Source organism: Balaenoptera musculus, chromosome 18, assembly GCF_009873245.2.
Source record: "Balaenoptera musculus isolate JJ_BM4_2016_0621 chromosome 18, mBalMus1.pri.v3, whole genome shotgun sequence".
NCBI classification, from domain to species: Eukaryota; Metazoa; Chordata; class Mammalia; order Artiodactyla; family Balaenopteridae; genus Balaenoptera; species Balaenoptera musculus.
In genome coordinates, this window is record NC_045802.1 from 66,257,768 (window position 1) to 66,270,967 (window position 13,200).

The following is a 13,200-nucleotide window of genomic DNA, read 5'->3' on the forward strand; positions in this document are numbered from 1 at the left end:
GCTCCAGGCTTCAGGTGGATGCCCGATTGCATAAACCACAGCTTTGCAGAGCAGAGCGCCTGGAAACGTCCTCGTGCCCAAGTCCCAGCGCGGCAACGCAAAGCAGGGCGCCTCTGAACCAAATAATCACAGAAGTCCCTGAATAATGCATGAGAGCAGGACCCTCCCTGGCACATTTGAAACTGTACTGGGAGGAACTGTACTCAGCAAGCCAGCAGAAACACGTCCCTGGAACATGCATTTCCTGAAATTTATTCTTGTAGCAGCTGCTTGGGGGAAACTGAAAGCAAACATGACAACCACCTGAAAATCATGGCATTTTTGTGAGTCTGAGGCACCTAGGATTTGTGTCAATATTAAGAAGCAATGTGACAAGATTTAAAATGTTATCTTATTGATAAATACAACTTCTTCCTCTGGGGAATTTGGGGGGTGGACTGCTCCTCACGGAGAAATGACCAGTATCATCCGGAAACCTCTATTTCTTGCTTTTGTTTGGTTGGTTTAGTAACATGTGCAGCTTCCCATTATTAAAGTTAGCTGATACCTAGACTTGCAGAAAAGCTCCATCTCAAGAGGCTGTTTCTGTGAGGACTGGCGCTGAATATAATCAGGTGAGGCACTTCCCTCTTTCTGATCTAGATGTCGGCTTTAATATAGCTGCAGTGTGGATGAGTGGGATTTGATTCCACAAATGTTTAGCCTCTAATTCGATATTCCAGCTACTCATTAAGTGTAAAATAAACAAATCTTTTAGGAAGTATGTTTCCTCACCACCATGTCACAAACCCCACCTGGCTGTCCTGGAATGTCCATCTTAGGCTCATGATCTGAACAGGGCATCTTCCTGGTCCAGCTGGGAGGAGGGAGAGCCAGGAGTCTGTTTCATGGCCTTCCCTTGACTTTCAAGTAGACTTGTTTCCTGGCACCCAAAGATGTCAGGCCTCATGGAAGGGCCCTGTCCTCACCTATGCTGACGGTGGTTGGCTATATTTCGGCATTGTGATGGTGAAATGAGGGCAATTCTCTTGACTCAGAAATTCTGTTCCTCGCAATTTATTCACTGCACAAATATTTATGGCTTAGGATGTTCATCAGATTATTGTTCATAGTAGCCCCCACTGCAAACAGAATCAGCTAAATTGTCCAAAACTGGGAGATTGGTCACATAAATTACGGGACATCCATAATTGGAATAGTATGCTCTTAAGGAAGAACATTAAATAAAATGGAAAATATATTCCCCTTGTATTTTTAAGTTTAAAATACATGTTAAAAATATAATGTACAGTATGATCTCAAATCTGTAAAAGAAAGAAATAGATATTTAACTATGGTTATATCCGAGTGAAGTAATTATAAGTAATTTTCATCTTCTTCTTTTTTTACGGTTCTGCATTGCTCATATTTTCCATAATGACAGTGTGTTGCATTTCTCACTGGGGTTTGGGGGTGGGGATTAATGATTTTAAAAAAAAGACCAGCTACAACCAAAGTATTCTCCCCTGAATGTTACCAGGTACACAGGGAAGAAAAGGGATGCAGAGCCCCTCCCCTCCTGAGGGAAGCACAATGGGCTTTCCTCGCCCCCATATCTTACCAACTGAAAAGTGTCAAGGTCTCTGGGTAATAAGTAAGATAAAATATGCCTTAGTCAAAAGGGTCTGGCTGCTTTGTAAGTCAGTCACTGTCAGGGAGGAGGTGACGGCAGCTTGGTAGGGGATGCAGGGTTTCTGGATGAAGTAAGATAAGGACATGTGAATGTTTCCATTTTCTCATCACAATGCCAGACATCCTTCGGACCAATTGCTCTGACACACACCATTGTCAGCCCCCGAAAGTTCTTTATTACAACACTTAACAATCATCGTCCCCAATTTCCCATTTGCTTAGAACATCATTCTTAAATTCCTTAATTTGTTTTCAAGGCTCGAATAAAAGGCCCTTTCATCACTGTCAAAGGGCAGTCTGATTGCCAAGCTCTAAGTGCTGTGATTCCCCCTATCAGATACAGAATAGTGCAGATAATACTCTACTGAGATAATGAAGAATGGGCAGCCCATAATGAGTGTGCAGCTCTAAAGAGAGTCAAGAAATTAATTCCATTCTGAGAATTTGGAGAATGACTCCTGCACACAATACAGCAGGGTGGAGGGAGAGCTAAGTTTCACTTTTTAAAAATGCGCACATCAGCTTGTGTTTAAGATAGACTGGTTGTCTGTGCCTACTCCTTGGTGAGGACCAAAGAGCTCCTTCAGATGCCCCCAAGGCCACCTTACAGTCACTCGTGGTGTTCTTTGTGAGACGCTGAGCTTCGGCAAAACTTGATTATATGTAGAGAAAACTCATTTCAAAGTCTGCAGGGCAAGAGGAAGGAGGAGAGATTATTTCCTATACATTTCACAAGGTCTAGGCGAAGGGAAATCGTTAGCCTGGGCTAATTCTGTTGGCTAAGGCACCAACAGAAGTTTCCTGGGGACAATCACCATGAGAATTCCTAAAACAGTGGCTGATAAAATGTATCTATTTATTAATTCCATGAACATTGACCAACTGAACATCCATGATGTACAAGGTGATGTATCATATACTCTGGAGGCTGAAGGATGAGTAAGACATAAAGCCAGTTCAAGAGATAAGATATTCACTGGTCCCGGAATGAAGATAAAAGCATGAGCGGCACATGTTTCAGCAGGTGGGGATGAGGGAGAGGATCCCTTCTGCCGAGGACATCAAAGGAGGCTGATGGGAGGAGTTTCTAGTTGAACTGGTTTTTAGGAATGCCTCGAACTGTGGATTGTGGAGATATTAACTGTGTTACTTGACTTTACAAGAGGTAAGCTGGTGGTGGAAGGAATATACTTATCAACCCTCCCTGTGAACCTGGCATCTTGTAGGTTCCTTCAAATATGTTCTCACTGGATAGGCATGTCATAGCCTCATGGAAGTGAATATCTTTTAATCACCACGGGCACAGTGATTCCAGGGACTTCTACTCTGCCTCGTTTCACCATTTCACCGTTCTGATGCGCATACCAGCACTGCCTCTTTTACATCACAGAATTGAAAGGGAAGGATTAGATAGAAGGAAGAAGGGAATACGGAGGAGGAAAAGGTAGCTTAGAGGAAGCTGACCGTGAGGAAGAGGAGCAAACGGTGAAGGTTGGGTGTGTGATAGGTCTTCAATTCTGATTCTTTCTCATCAGTACCCACGGTTCTGGGTTCTTCCCTGCTGGTCTCTCGCCATGGCTGTCCAACGTCTCTCCTGGTCTCTGCCTACTTGTATCCATCCTAAACTCTATTGCTCCATGAATCTTCCTAAATCAACGCTTTTCCTATTTTAGCAATTCACAGGTGCATGTAGAGCCCGTGAAAATTTGGCCTCAGCCTCCTGTTCTAGCTTATGTCCCTCTTTTCATTCATTCATTTATTGACCAAACATTCAGTGAAATGCACAACATGAACTTCCTGGTCTCATTAGGCCACTCTGCTCTCTGTACCTTCTGAAATATTCTCTTAAATATTCTTTGTCTACTGCTTACCTCCATGACTTGCTAATCCATGCCTCTTTTTCTAATCTACCACGTTTACACCTACAATACTTGAGTACATTCTATTTTTTTTTTATTCTCCACATTTCCTAGAGCAGCTCCTTACATACAACAAACCCTCAATAAGCATGTGTTAATTAAATGACTTGCTAATTAAAGAAATGAGCAATTATACAATAAACTGCTTGGTGAAATACAGGTTCTTGAAGCAGAGGGGAAGAAAACTACTAAGTTTAACATTAAAAAAACTCATTCTATTAATTATCTGGTACATGAAATATTCTGCTTTTTACCCAAAGTCTGTATTGACTCTCTCTCTCTCTCTCTCTGCATATCAGCCATCACAATCGAATGATGGATGTATTAGAAGATTATATGTATTTTTATTCTTTTCACACGTTTTGGACATTCAAAAATAACATCAGATTAGTTTTTAGGGGAGAAAAGAAGGGCCTATTTATCAAAGGCAATATTAACCTTAGTCATTAAAATACACTTATCTCGTATGAAGGTCATTTCTTTTCCACGGCATCATTTATTGAATGTCTGCAGTGAGTAGGATTTGTGGCGGTGCTATGGGACACCAGGCCTAAGGTCCAGTGGTCAAAGAGCAACTTAAAGGGTAGATGTGACCAAGACTTTCATATGCACGTTAAAAGCGCAGTAAGTGATGCAGTAAATCCTCGAGGCCAGAAAGGTCAGGGGAGATGGAGATGAGGCTTGAGCTGGGCCAGGAAAGATGAGCGGGATGCAGATGAGTGAAGGAAAAGGCAAAGACTGAGGGAAGGCAGTCATGTCCTTGCTCTGTGTTTAGCATTTTCTAATAGGATTACCTTACTGCAGAGTGAGAGACTGAAACATGTGTGTTCCATGTATTTGTACTTTGGTAAGCCATGATGGTCCCTATGATAATCATCAGTTAAAATAATCATTGAACTAACCAAGGTGCCCCGTCCCCTAATGCCCCTGAGTACACAGGGCTTTGCCATCATTACCCTGAGGCCACAAGAATAACAATTCTAAAGAGTTGTAATTGTTTTTCAGACATTCGTAAATGAATTCACCCAAACTCTCAATGAAGCAGGTGGCAAATGGAAGATGTGCTGGCAGCACGCTGTCCCTGAGACAGAAAAAGTTATCGTCTTTGGGATCGTTCAGGTCCAGGCAGAACAGTCCCTTAACTTGATGGTTAGCATTTCTCCCACTTTACCAAAATCACTGGGTGCCTGAGATCTCCTTGAGGACAATGTCTTAGTGATCTCGGGGTCCCCACTGCCTAGCCCCAGTGTGTGGCAAATACCAGGGGCTCAATCAATGTTTGGAGAATTACCAGGTGAGTGAATGGATGGATGAAAGGAGGAAATAATAGTTTGCTTATTAATGTTTCCAAAATCTGGGGAAAGTTTAACTGCCAGGACAAATGTTGGAACAGATGAGACTCTGCCTCAGCTTAGGAGGTTGAGTTAAAAGGGACCGGTGTTGATGAGAGTCTCTACATGTGGCCACATGGCCTTTGCTTGGGAGCTGCCTGTCCTTCTTCTCTGGTCTCTGTTTTACCCTCCATTGTGCTGTTGAACAATTAACGTTTGAAAAGGAAAGTTGCAGATTTCAGAGTATTTTTAAGAATTTTCCTTAGATTGGGATAGATTGGGAGTTTGGGATTGACATGTACACACTGCTGTTTTCAAAACAGATAGTGAACAAGGACTGTATAGCACAGGGAACTCTGTTCAATATTCTGTAATTACGTAAATGGGGAAAGAATTTGAAAAAGAATAGACACATGTATACGTATAACTGGATCACCTTGCCGTATACCTGAAACTAACACAACACTGTTAATCAACTATAACCCAATGTAAAATAAAAATTTTTTTAAATAAAATATTTTGTATTTTCTAAAAAAAAAAAGGAATTTTCCTTAGAAACTAAATTGGGAGTTATGGGAGCAGAAGAAAATGAGTTTCCATTGTTTGGGAACAGGGAAGAGAGTCATGAAACTGGAGTGAAGCTTGTACACAGTGAAGGTTGGGCGTGTGGCCTGGAGGTAGACATCATTTCATCAATGACTTTTGCAGTTTTCTGTCTGATAGTAGAGAAGCAAATGAAAGTAGAGAAAAAAATAGAGATGAGAAAAAATGCTTTTAATGAATCAAATGGTGTTTTCTTCTTCAATAATTGGGTGTTCTTCAACCCTATTTTCTTTTTACTATTATTCTAGCTTTCTATTTTGACTGCTTTGCAAGATTGAGACAAACAAATAAAACATACATGAGAATATGTCTGACTAAAGCAATACCCAAATGCTCTTAGGCACTTGGTTCCAGAACCACGAGATGGGACAACTTTGTACTTCATCAATATGAATGTCGCGCTAGTCCATTTTTGTGTCTTGATGTCAGAGTTAGTTTTCGTTACAAATGGACCTCTGAACCTATTTGCTTGTAGAACTTGCAGACATGTGGGGCTTATTTTACTCATGTAAACAGCACTCTACAACTTAGCTAGTCTTTGTTAAATGCAGTGTTACATTGAATAAAGTTAAATTTGAAACCAAGATCATTTTAAAGTGTAAGCCAGTTTCAGTTAGCTTTGAGACCACGTGGATTCCAACACAAAGAAAGCACAGGGAACACTATGGCCAATTAATTTTCCCAAGTGAGAACAAAGCCTCTCAGATTCCAGCAGCAAGTTCCAGTTAACCCTTTATGTTACAAACTGTTGTAATTCCCAGCCCTAAAATCCTCCAGCTCTTATGATTATTTTAAAAATCTGGATTGTGTCTAAATTTGGGACACATAAATGGGATTGAGTCTTATCAATTGATGGTCATCATCTTTTTTGTTTAAATCCTCTTTTTTGTGTTTTCCATTTTGTCCAGTTAACAAGGGAACTTACAGATTTCCCGTTTGTGATCTTATTTGAGCATTCAAAAATCTGTCTGATTTAAATTATTCTGTCCTGATGTGTTCGTCATCCTTAACCCACCTAAGTTACATTATAGCCATCATCATCATCACTGTGTTTATATATTTATTATGTAATTGTTTTGTGAAATAAAAATCAGTCTCTGCCTGTAGAATTGAAATGTGAACAAGTTTCAACATAGGACCAAAGCAGGATTAATAATGACATGTCATATAATATTCAACCATGGTAATATCCACTCTGAGAAAAACTTTATTGTCAACATTTCCTTGTGGAACCGAGAAATATGTCAGTCATTTTCTGCTTTCCCTACTGACCTTTTGGGAAATTTTCTTCCACTGATGGAATTGTCATTCTGTCACAGGGAAAGACAACAGAGTAATGTAAAATGGTGATTGGCAAAAGCAAGGGCTCAGGCTGGCCTTTCTGTGGCGGTTTCAGTACATTCCTCCTCTTGATTTAAAGGGAAGCAAGTGTTACATAAGATTTTGAATTTTCTCTAGCACATTTCAAAACTGGCTAGACATTCAAAATAACTCAACACAGTAAATGTATTGTTTTAAATATTATAGTTCATCAATTCCTTTTTAAAAGCAGCATGAAAAAGAGTGTACCCTTAGATACCTTTTTTTTGCCATTGCTTTTACTAGCTATACATTTTTTCTTAGTTCCAGTTTAGGTTGTCAAGGGAAGACAGGTTTTCTTTTCAGAACTTTTCAGGACCGTTTTTGTCTGCCCAGGGGCACCCTGAGTGTCACTGCTGGTGATAAAGATTGGGTGGGCAGCCCATTCCATTGGCAGCTGCTCAAATGATGAGAAAGATTTTCCTTACTTGGAATCAACGTTTGCTTTCCTCTAATGCCTACTGCTGTGTCTTTTTTTTTTTTTTAAACATCTTTATTGGAGTATAATTGCTTTACATTGTTGTGTTAGTTTCTGCTGTATAACGATGTGAATCAGCTATATGTACACATATATCCCCTTATCCCCTCCCTCTTGCGTCTCCCTCCCACCCTCCCTATCCCACCCCTCTAGGTGCTCACAAAGCATGGAGCTGATCTCCCTGTGCTATGCGGCTGCTTCCCACTAGCTATCTATTTTACATTTGGTAGTGTATATATGTCCATGCCACTCTCTCACTTCTTCCCAGCTTACCCTTCCCCCTCCCCGTGTCCTCAAGTCCATTCTCTACGTCTGCGTCTTTATTCCTGTCCTGCCCCTAGGTTCTTCAGAACCATTTTTTTTTTTAGATTCCATATATATGTGTTAGCATAATGAGGTATCACCTCACACCAGTCAGAATGGCCATCATCAAAAAATCTACAAACAATAAATGCTGGAGAGGGTGTGGAGAAAAGGGAACCTTCCTGCACTGTTGGTGGGAATGTAAATTGATACAGCCACTACGGAGAACAGTATGGAGCTTCCTAAAAAAACTAAAAATAGAACTACCATATGGCCCAGCAATCCCACTACTGGGCATATACCCTGAGAAAACCATAATTCAAAAAGAGTCATGTACCCCAATGTTCATTGCAGCTCTATTTACAATAGCTAGGACATGGAAGCAACCTAAGTGTCCATCAACAGATGAATGGATAAAGAAGATGTGGCACATATATACAATGGAATATTACTCAGCCATAAAAAGATACGACACTGAGTTATTTGTAGTGAGGTGGATGGACCTAGAGTCTGTCATACAGAGTGAAGTCAGAAAGAGAAAAACAAATATCGTATGCTAACACATATATACTGCTGTGTCTTTATCTGTCGACTTTTCCAAATCTCTTCTGGACTCTTCACACCTCTCTTGCCTTTTTGAGCCAATGGTGCCCTGATCTTTATCTGATCATTCTGAAGCTAACCATTTATAAAACGTATCTCTTCTCAATGTTCCAATAGATGCCATTAGATGAGATGAGACCCGTGATTATAATAACCACAACACCTGACAATTAATAGGCATTCAATAAATATTAGTTACATTTTTGCTTTTAAAAATATCAATATGGTGCCCAGGAAAGCACAGAAGCTTTGAAATCAAATAGGCCTAAATTTTATTGCATCAAGTATTAATTTGCTGTAGGATCTTGGGCTGTATTTTTCACCTTTCTCAGTCTCTTGTGTTCTCAGCTTTTTTTAAAAAAGTCATGATAAAACCCATTTTACAAAGTTATGTTGAAGGTTATCTATGCCAGTATTCATAAAGTACCTAGCCCAGTTTCTAGCACACAGTAAGTGCTCAGTTAATATTAGTCTCCACACACAACACATCCTTCCCCTACCCCACCCACCTCTTAACCCAGGACACCCCTGTGAACAGGAAAGACTAAGGAGACTTGGCTTCCAGCTTTGCTCTTTCTAGTCACATGACTTTGGGTAAATCATTCTAACCCCCTTGCACTGTTTCCCTATCAAATAGTCCCCCGTGTCTACTATGAAAGTTCCTTTTAAGGATCAAATAAAATATCAGATGGGTGATAACATTCAATAAACATGGCGTGTTCTCTTAATGTAAGGTATTGTTATTGCTGGTAGTGATTGAACAGTGAGTGATTGCTGAATGAATTATTGCTGATCGATTCCCCCAACCCCGCCCCTCCCCACGCTGGAGCAGAAAGAAAACACCCAGCAAATAGTACTGAAAACCGATTCATGCGTGTTTATATTACAGAAACACGCACATAGGGGAACATGGCCCGACAGGTGCAAATCCAGGCAGATATTCTCACGTGACCATCTGGCAGAAAAACCCATTGAGTCAATGCTGATACAGACGCTACAGAGGCGCGGGGTCCCAGGGTTATAGCTATGGCGGACTGACGCTCTTCGTCTCATCTCTTCCAGGAATTTCTATTACATCACCATGTTGCGGGATCCGGTGTCCCGGTACCTGAGCGAGTGGAAACACGTCCAGAGAGGGGCCACGTGGAAAACCTCCCTCCACATGTGCGATGGGAGGAGCCCCACCCCCAATGAGCTGCCTACCTGCTACCCCGGGGACGACTGGTCTGGGGTCAGCCTACGGGAATTCATGGATTGCACCTACAACCTGGCTAGCAACCGCCAGGTGCGCATGCTGGCCGACCTCAGCCTGGTGGGCTGCTACAACTTGACTTTCATGAACGAGAGCGAGCGGAACGCCATCCTGCTGCAGAGCGCCAAGGGCAACCTGAAGAACATGGCCTTCTTCGGGCTCACGGAGTTCCAGCGGAAGACGCAGTTTCTCTTTGAGAGGACATTCAACCTCAAGTTCATCTCCCCCTTCACGCAGTTCAACGTCACGCGGGCTTCCAACGTGGAGATCAACGAGGGCGCCCGCCAGCGCATCGAGGAGCTCAACTTCTTGGACGTGCAGCTCTACGCGTACGCGAAGGATCTCTTCCAGCAGCGCTACCACCGTACCAAGCAGCTGGAGCGCCGGAGGGACCGGCTAAAGAGGCGCGAGAAGCGGCGGCTGCAGCGGGAGCACAGGGGCCACCGTCCCGGCCACAGACAGGACGGGAGCCCGGAGCGGGCGGTCACGGAGGACTACACCAGCCAGGTGGTGAGATGGTGACCCCCTGCCCTCCCCTCCTCTCCGCGGGAGGGGGCGCCCTGCCCGGCCTTGGAGAATGTGGGACCCTGCCGAGGACGGCTGGCTGGCTGTAGGCGGCCTGCTTGGGACCCCTGCTTCCGCTTTGTCTTCACCTTTATCCAGCTGGATGATCCGTCTTGTTCTTTTTCTCCTGACATTTTTCGATCTGTGATATGAAGTAGGGTAGGAATGCATCCAGTAATAGACCACTTTAGAAGGTCAAGGGGAGAAGCACCAAAAAGGAAGGAGTCCTTGGGATCTTTTTTGCAGCAGCAGCAGCATAGGTTATAGTTTGGGCAACTGGAACCCACCAGGGCACACATGAAAAGCCAAATCATGGCTTGGATGTTCTGCTGAAACTGATCTGTTCATACTGCCTCTTTAATGGAAATACTGCTGTTTAAAGAGAGAGGAAGAGAGGGCTTTTTCAACCTTTAGATGAGGTTTAACGCCAACTCTCTCTTGGCTGTTGGCTGTCATCTTTGAACTCTATTTGAATGTGGGTTCAATCAGAAGTAGTGTAAACATGTTTTGTTGTTACGGTTGTTTTTCAACAAGATTACCCTGCTACTGACCATCACTGGAGACTCACATCCCCTGCATCTTAGCCCTGAGCCGTGCTTCCTTCCCCATCTTTTAAGGAAAGGCTAGCAGATTCAGGACAGGCATGCCTCAGAGAAATGAACATTGGTAGGGGCATTCGGGAGAAAACGTGCTTATTAACGAATGCCTACGGAGATCACCATTTACCGATTTTTATTTTCAGCGTAAGGAATGAATGATAAATTAAGGCGGGGCGGGGAAAGCAGGAAGATACCGACATGTCTAGCATTTCCAATCTGGCTACAGAACCTTAGTTTTTTAAGGACTCTTTCAGAGTTTTACCTCTGTGGAGCAGTCATCTTCTTTGGTACAGTACCACCAAGTTTGAAACACTGCTCTCACAGAGGAAAAGACGTTTAAAAAGAATTTGGCCTGAAGACTAGGAACTCAGCTAGCATGGATACAAAATATAGTCAAGGTCACTAAATTAAAAAATAACTGATTTAGGCCATGAGACATGGAACACAGTGGGGTGGTTGTCCCAGGAGTTTAGAAAGACTCTACCTCCCGCTATCTCGGATGTCTCTGGCCTGATAACACTTCCTCCTCACATGATCTCTATCTGTTGTGACAGTGTGGCTACAACAGGACCGAAAAATGTGCTGCATTGCTAAGTGCTTCTTATTCTCACCTTTTCCCAATCGCAACTACAATAACACAAAATTTTTGAGTAATAAGGGGAGACGTATGGCAGAGGGAATAGAAAATCCTTGCCTAGCATTTAGTAGGAGATTGGAGTGAGCAGAAAGTTTCACAGCAGATTGATCTGATCAGTCCCTTCAAGGAGCTGAAGGCAAAATGAGTGAACCCCTTAAATCAGATGGAAAAGCCTATTTCATTGATACCCAGCATGTTTGATGTTTAAGCCAGCTTTACATAAGCCTCGTCTCAGCCTCCAGAGTACTCTCTCTGGGGTTGAGAGTTAATCAACTCACTGCTCGCCTGCACAGAGGGGAACCCAGTGTGTCCATCAAAGAGAGATCTGGAGAAGAGGCTTAGAGACTTCTTACACTACCTTTGGCTTCATCTGTCATGGGGGGGAAAGGCATCACTGGGGCCTCCCTTGTGCCAGAAACTTTGGGAGACCCTTTTTTATACCTCAGATCTAGTCACAAGAAGATAGATAGTATTAGTCCCAATTAGATGAGGAAAGTGAGACCACAGACAATAAATAGCTTCCTCGAGCGTTGTGAGCTGGGTCTGGCTGACTGCAAAGGGCAAGCTCTTTATTTCTCCATCATGTTTTCCATATGGGATAAAAGCTTCCTGCCAACCATGCTAGAAGCCGCCTGTTATTGCCCAGAAGGGTTTGTCTCTAACCCATGTGGGTGTGACAGCACCAAGCCAGCAGGGACCCAGAGCCATGGTGCCTTGGGTGAGACCAGCCCCTTCCAAATCACTGACCCATCAAGGAGCTGAGACACTGATGACGTTATAGGCAATTGTACTTTTTGAGCCATAGATGGGGTGAGTTAAAGGGACCGAGTAACTATCGCTTGTTAGTTGGTAGAGATTAGGCTGACAAAATATTAGCGTTTCCCTTCCTGATGATTTGTTCCTAAGGTAGCGGGGGAAGGAGGATTGCACCTGGGATTCGTGAGCAGCTTTTTCTCTGTCTTCCCATTTTGATGCTAGGATCTAATGCTGCTTAGAATGGCAGGGCTGCAAATTATCGTTCTGACTGCCACTGTGAAACAGACACACGAATACACACACGCATACACACATGCACAATAACAATCCAGTGTTTTGTCATGTGGAAAATCAAAACAAGTTAGAAAGCGTTCAGATTGTTTCCTTTAAACTCACTTTCCATTTTTGGCAGGGAATTCATGCATAGCTGAGACTTGGCGGCAGCCTCTGCTAACTTCACGCTGTTCCTTAGGCACCTCGGGATTTATATCAAAAGGCTTTCCTCGGCCTTGCTGCTGAAGGCGTGATGTATGGGGCTCCACTGGAGACCCGATATCAGGATGTTCAGAGGAGAAACCAGCTCTTTGTATTGGCCCGAGGCCAGTGCTGAGCAAATTAAAAAGACCGGCACGAGCTTCCTGCCTCGTATCATTTCATTCTAAAGCAGCGCACTCATCCTCTCTCTGGGGTCCTATGTTGGTAGAAATGAAGAGGGGGGGGGACACAGTTTGTTCTCTGAAAATCAGCTGCACACCTACATGCCAAGTGATGCTCAGCTCAGGGAAGGGATGTCAGTTAGCAGGAGGCCTCTGGGCCTAAGTATCCATGGGAAGCCAGCAGCCTTAAGATCCAAAAGCAAAACAATTCCAGATACATTAGTGTTAAAAGCCAAGAAGAGGCAATAAATAAATAAATAAATAAATGAAAAATCCCTAAGTTCCATGTCCTATCAACTCCTACAATTCCCAGATAGACCTTCCTTTCCTTCTCTGGCAATGGCAACTCCAGTAACCACACTGGGATAAGATGTCTGTGTGTGTGTGTGTTTAAATTATTAATAAGGACTAAGATACATACTATATAGTCTGTCTCCTTTGAACTTTTTGGCAACCTACTTCTGACAAA

The 13,200-nt window shown here is 43.0% G+C and overlaps 1 protein-coding gene across 1 annotated transcript in view; it reads left to right on the forward strand.

The window, feature by feature from the left end:
* HS6ST3 (heparan sulfate 6-O-sulfotransferase 3) overlaps positions 1-10,568 on the forward strand; it is a 646,857-nt gene extending 636,289 nt beyond the window's left edge. The window contains exon 2 of the mRNA XM_036831741.1: positions 9,330-10,568. Coding sequence (XP_036687636.1) covers positions 9,330-10,041 — 712 coding nt within the window. The 3' untranslated portion in view covers positions 10,042-10,568. The remainder of the gene's footprint in view (positions 1-9,329) is intronic.
* The last annotated feature ends 2,632 nt before the right edge of the window (positions 10,569-13,200 follow it).